The following is a 5,444-nucleotide window of genomic DNA, read 5'->3' on the forward strand; positions in this document are numbered from 1 at the left end:
TTACTGTATTTTATTTTAGCTACACACATTTTATTGTGTGTAGCTTAGTTCCAGTGTGACTTACTTGAGTCTGTGGTACCACGTAGCGCTCAAATCCTCTGTAATGCCGGGCCTAGGAAAAGAAGTAGGCACACCAAATGTGATTATCCATACACTCCATTAGACTTTACAAACGTTCTACTGTAGAATAATCTACTTGTACTTACAGGGACACTGAGTGCTATGCCAGCAATGCATGCCAGAAGAACTGCGATGAAAGACTTCATGGTGACTTGGTGATTGATTCTACAAATGGGAAGGACATCTGATTAATGTCAAGAGAACAACTTGTTGTATAACGTTGCTAAACAAAATGCCATGTAAAATATGTGGCAAAAATGTAATTTCTGAACAAAAGAACCTTACTATAATCAGACTTCCAAACACTCCTAAAATCCAGATTAGTAGTTACAGAACATACAGTACCTGTGAGATGTTCACTGAAAAGATTCTGTTGATGAAGTCTGTGGAACACACTCCTATTTATCTAAATGATTGGGTTTCAATTTCATCCAGTAACGATGAGACAGCAAATAAAATCTGCATTATATTGTATCATGTCAGCAAGTTCATATAGTCATCAACGAGAATCACATATCCCACAATAGTTTTGAATGAATTAAGAAAATTATAGGTTCAAATCCTGTGTTATGGATTCCTTGCTGACATTGCAAGACTTGAAGTTTAAACCAAAACCTCTGTGTTGATAAGACATGTATTGTGCATATCCTATTTTTATTTCACTACAGTGTTTACTGTTATCTTACAGTAAGGGTTTGTACACGATGACAGCCATGTAGGTATATCTGCAATGAAAAGCTACAGTGAATGTTCTTAATTTGGCTAGTAACCTAAGGAGCCCCTATAAATGTGAACCTTGCCATCCTGTTGGAGAACACAGCCATACTGTTAGGCCACCTGACACTTAAATGCAAAAGATTAAGCCCCATTTGTTAATTTGAATTTACTCTCCTTAAGCTTGGAGTACAAAGTACAGATATACAAAGGGAGCTCCATTTAAGGCTGAGCTGTCATGACCAACTAACCTTAAGACAATGAGACAACATCTGCTTGTCAGACGAAAAGCAGAAAACTGAGAGATGCCAATATGATGATCAAATATAACTGATAATAAACTCTCATGAGGTTTCAGAATATCTGATAAGATGCTAATCTATCCTCCACCGAAAACACTGAGCACAGCATTTTCTGAAGTGGCAGAGGAACAATTAAGAATATTGTTCCTGGTTTGAAATTATGAAACTCATTCTTTCATTGTTTATCTGATCTGGAACCTCAGAACCACCCAACCTGCTTCCAACATTCCATATCACCTGGGGCAGTAGCGATACCCATCGAACAAGCCCAAACGAACCAGCGGGCTAGAAAACCCAAACCTAGACGCCAGTATGGGGGGGTGGGGTTAAGCTGTTAGTCTGTGTTGAGAACTTTGAGACATTCTTGCCCTAAATTGTCTGGCTGCTTCCAAGTCCAACAACACACATCAGTCACATAGCCATCAGGCAATAAGTCAATGCAACAGCTCAGGCTTTTTTTGGGAGGGGTTGACTTTTGGGGAGAGGGGGCGTGAGGTAGAGAGGACCTCAGGTGTGAGTGGCCGGGGAAGGCAGGGGGGGGGAAGGTGGGGGCAGGGGGGGGCGGGCGGGAGGGTATGTGCTACAGTAAGCATTCTTGTGTGTAATTAAACATAATGGGGGGCATTAAGCCTTCACGTCTTGCCTTACTTTTGAAGACTAAGGACATTTCATCAAACGACAGAGGCTTGCACATGTCACTGGAACACAATGATGTGATTGGCTGTCTCACGATGGTAGAGCAGTATAAAATGGCAACTATACAGAGACAAGAAATAGTTCACTTCTTCTCTACAGCCAGAGACCTCTGCAGCTGCTCTTACTACCAAGAAAAAGGTGAGAATTGTCATCCCATATTCTTTTGACTGATGCTTAAACTTGTGTTCAGTACTTTGAACCTACTATTAACCCAATTGAGTCGACTGGGGTTCAATGATATTTCATACTGTACTGTACTGTACATTGGGGTGGAATAAATCTGTTTAAATTTGCAAATATACTTATTAGTCTTTTTTTTTAAGATCATCATGATGAAACCAGTGGTGTTCCTGATGTGCTTGTTGGGCTCAACCTTTGCTGCACCTGTAAGTATTGTGGCAACCCTTTTAGAAGTTTAACTGTATACATTGTATATATTGTATATATATTCAGCTAAAAGTAAGACCACCTCTTTCCAATTCCACACAATGTCCTATATGTTACTCAGCTGTTACATCTGCTGAATCAAACCAATTCCCTGTTTTACTAGGCTCCTGAAAGCGGAAGCAATGAGGTAAAAAATAAAACTTTCCTGTGCAGAAATCCCTCCCGCTCACCTCCCAGCACTATATGCCAAACTGTCTCAGTTATGATATTCTCATGTCAGAAATGACTCAATAGCCTTAATTACATGTCTGCTGTCACGCCTTCTGGGTTTTTCCAGCAGGTTGCAGCACATGCCAACATGGCTCTGAGGATGATGGAGTTCTACAGAATGTACGGTTCCCTTCAGCAACAGGTTAGACGTCCTCCATGTTTTTTTTCTTCCGTTTAAGAACTTGAACAGTTAAGACACTTGACTTGTGTGGAACGTGTGAGTGTCCAGGGGGTTCATTAAATGGACAGAGATAACACAACATGTATCTTTCTTGAAAGACGCAACACAGATGAAGTATTCATAATATGTATTGTTCTTTCCTGTAGGGTGTTGGAGCAGCAGAAAACCCTGCCTTCCCTGCTGTTCCCGTGAGAAACCTCTTACGTCCTTTCACAAAAGAAGCATAGAACAAAAGACCACATTACACACTTTTGCCACAGAACTTTATAAAACCTACCCCTTTTATTTTTGTATTTTCTTGGTAAGATTACCATTATATTTCTTGGAAGATTTCCATTACTCAAAGGTACTGTTAAAGCAAATCCATACATACTTCTAAAGCAAACTCACTACAATGTGTCCATGAATCCAAAAGCTTTTTCTTCATTCATGAAAGTATAGGAGCGTTGGCAGGGGCCGACCTTCTAGAGCACATGCAGCACGATGTGTCCTTACAGTGTGAACAGTGTTGGAGGTTGAAAAGGGGGGCTTGATCACGGTGTCTCTCCTGCAGGGGAACGCAGCAGCAGCTCCTCCGCCCAGCTTCTTCATGCCGCCTCCCATGCCAGCCGGGTCCGACGAGGAGGGAGCGGTGAGTGCGCTCTTCTCACAGGGTTACATTCCACTTGATGAGATGAATTAGGCCCGTTGACGACATTTCTAAAGCGGTACATCAGGATGGTCCTCGTCCTGCTTTAAGGGAGGAAGGAGCGTGTGTCCGTATGAATGTGTGCACCTGTGTGCTGAATGTGGACGTGTGTGTGTGCGCGGGGCGCTCACGCATCTCTTCTCATGCCTTCCGTGTCTGTTCTCCAGCCCCAGTATGCCTATGGGTATGGTTTACCAGCGGGCGCAGCCCCAGCTGCCCCCCTGAACTCTGACGAGGTGGGAGAGGATGCCGCTGGCGCAGAGGCAGAGGCTGCCGAAGCCGAGGCCGAGCCCGCTGCGGCGGAGGCCGAGCCCGCCGCAGCGGAGGCCGAGCCCGCCGCAGAAGCCGCCGTCCCGGAGGCCGCAGCTCCCGTGGACGTGGTGCCCGCTCTCCCTGAGGTCTCCATGGACATTGCCGTTGCCGTCCCCGCCGGCGCTGACATCGGCGCCGCCGTGGATGCCGCCACCGCTGATGCTGTCGACTTCGCCGCCGCGGCCGCCGCCTCCTTCGATCCAGCCCTCGTCCCACAGGGGTCACCAATTGCCGTGGATATCGACACCACCGTGCTGGCGGTGGACACCCCTGCATTGGTGTAATTGCCACAGTTTCCAACCTGGGTGTGCTTCCCTGATGAAGTCATGACGACAATCAAAAACATCTGTGAAAAAAAGGGTTTGGAGGAAGGAGATGTTTGTGTGTCCCGGCTACTTCTGCTGGGAAGGAAAATATGTTTGTTTTGAAATTGGTCTGTGTGGAAAGAATGAGCCTGGACTGTCTTTGTCAAACACCACTGATTCAGTCTTTATCTTGTGTTCTTTTTTCATTCTTAATAAAATAAATCTTGCTGAGATACTGCATCTGATCTTGGTTTTTATTAACTCTCATCTGACACCTCCTAAACATCAAATCTGGTTCTCAGGTTTAAAACCTGTGGCTTTACAACTCCTCTATGTTGTTCAACAAGGAAGCCATAGAGTGCACTGTCTATGCATTCATAGTTGCCTCTAACCACAGATTTAGGTTCAGATCTTATTTAATCCCATTACTGATGGTAGTACACATTATGGTGGTGTAATCTGATCTCCAACAAGTGGGTAAAGGCTGAACAACTTGTCTGGCTTGTTTTAATAGGATCAGAGGGATATGAGAGGTTGCTGACAAGGCAGAGGGGGTGGCAGTGGAGCAAAGCCGGCCCTCACAGGGGATTAATCTTCATCTGTTCTACTCCTGATGAAGAACTCTAGGTGAGCTAGCACACAGATGAGGTGATGCTGCAGACACACCTGGCTCAGAGAGCATTTTCTATACTCTTCTCTCATAATTTTGGAGGTCTTGATAATGACTTGAATACACACTTCCTAGAGCATTCTCTCATTTTATAGCTTTAGATGTTGGATAAGAGGGTGAATTCAATTCAAGAGGTTGAGTAAGATGTTGATGTTGAACAAAAGTACCCCTTTGACCAAGATATGACAGCAACACTGGAATAACATAATAAGCATGGGAACAGGGTTCAATAGGTCTTCAAGAAAGTAATAAGTCATATTACTTTGAAAGTGAAACTATCACTTTGACCAAATTGTGACAACACAATACTGGAATAAAATAATAATGAGCATGGGAACAGGTTTTAATATGTCTGCAATAGGATTTGCTCTGAAATGTAATTCATTCCCAGGAAAGATACATTATATATTTTGGATGAAAGACCTGTTCAGTGTATCCACAGTTACACATTTAAAAGGAGTCAAATGATTTGCTCCCACTAGCAGTGTGTAATGGCTCTCTCTAGTACCAGAGGAGGGTGTAGGAGGATATGAGCACTCTCTAATCTACTTATGTTGGTCAGGGTCAGATGTGTCTCTACGACACTATATTACACAATGCTTGGAAGCAAGGACGTATTTTTATTATGATATGATCATCTAATTGGGGCTGTGAATGTTTTTTTGGATTGTGTTTAGAGTTGGTACACAAAGGTCATTTTCTAAGATTGCCTAGCTGAAGGACTATGGACCGTACAATACGTTAAATAAAGGTGAGTATTGTACATCATTGGTTAGAGTTAAGAAAAAGTTGTTTCTGT

General features: G+C 43.5%; 1 protein-coding gene across 1 annotated transcript; it reads left to right on the top strand.

The window, feature by feature from the left end:
- The first annotated feature begins 1,929 nt into the window (after nucleotides 1-1,929).
- LOC136956853 (antifreeze protein Maxi-like) lies at nucleotides 1,930-4,213 on the top strand. The gene is made up of 7 exons (XM_067250870.1): nucleotides 1,930-1,970; nucleotides 2,156-2,218; nucleotides 2,383-2,406; nucleotides 2,557-2,631; nucleotides 2,817-2,858; nucleotides 3,224-3,301; nucleotides 3,526-4,213. The coding sequence occupies exons 2-7, from the start codon at nucleotides 2,162-2,164 to the stop codon at nucleotides 3,952-3,954; spliced, it is 705 nt and encodes a 234-aa protein (XP_067106971.1). The 5' UTR covers nucleotides 1,930-1,970; nucleotides 2,156-2,161; the 3' UTR covers nucleotides 3,955-4,213.
- The last annotated feature ends 1,231 nt before the right edge of the window (nucleotides 4,214-5,444 follow it).

Source organism: Osmerus mordax, chromosome 14 (genome assembly GCF_038355195.1).
Source record: "Osmerus mordax isolate fOsmMor3 chromosome 14, fOsmMor3.pri, whole genome shotgun sequence".
NCBI classification, from domain to species: Eukaryota; Metazoa; Chordata; class Actinopteri; order Osmeriformes; family Osmeridae; genus Osmerus; species Osmerus mordax.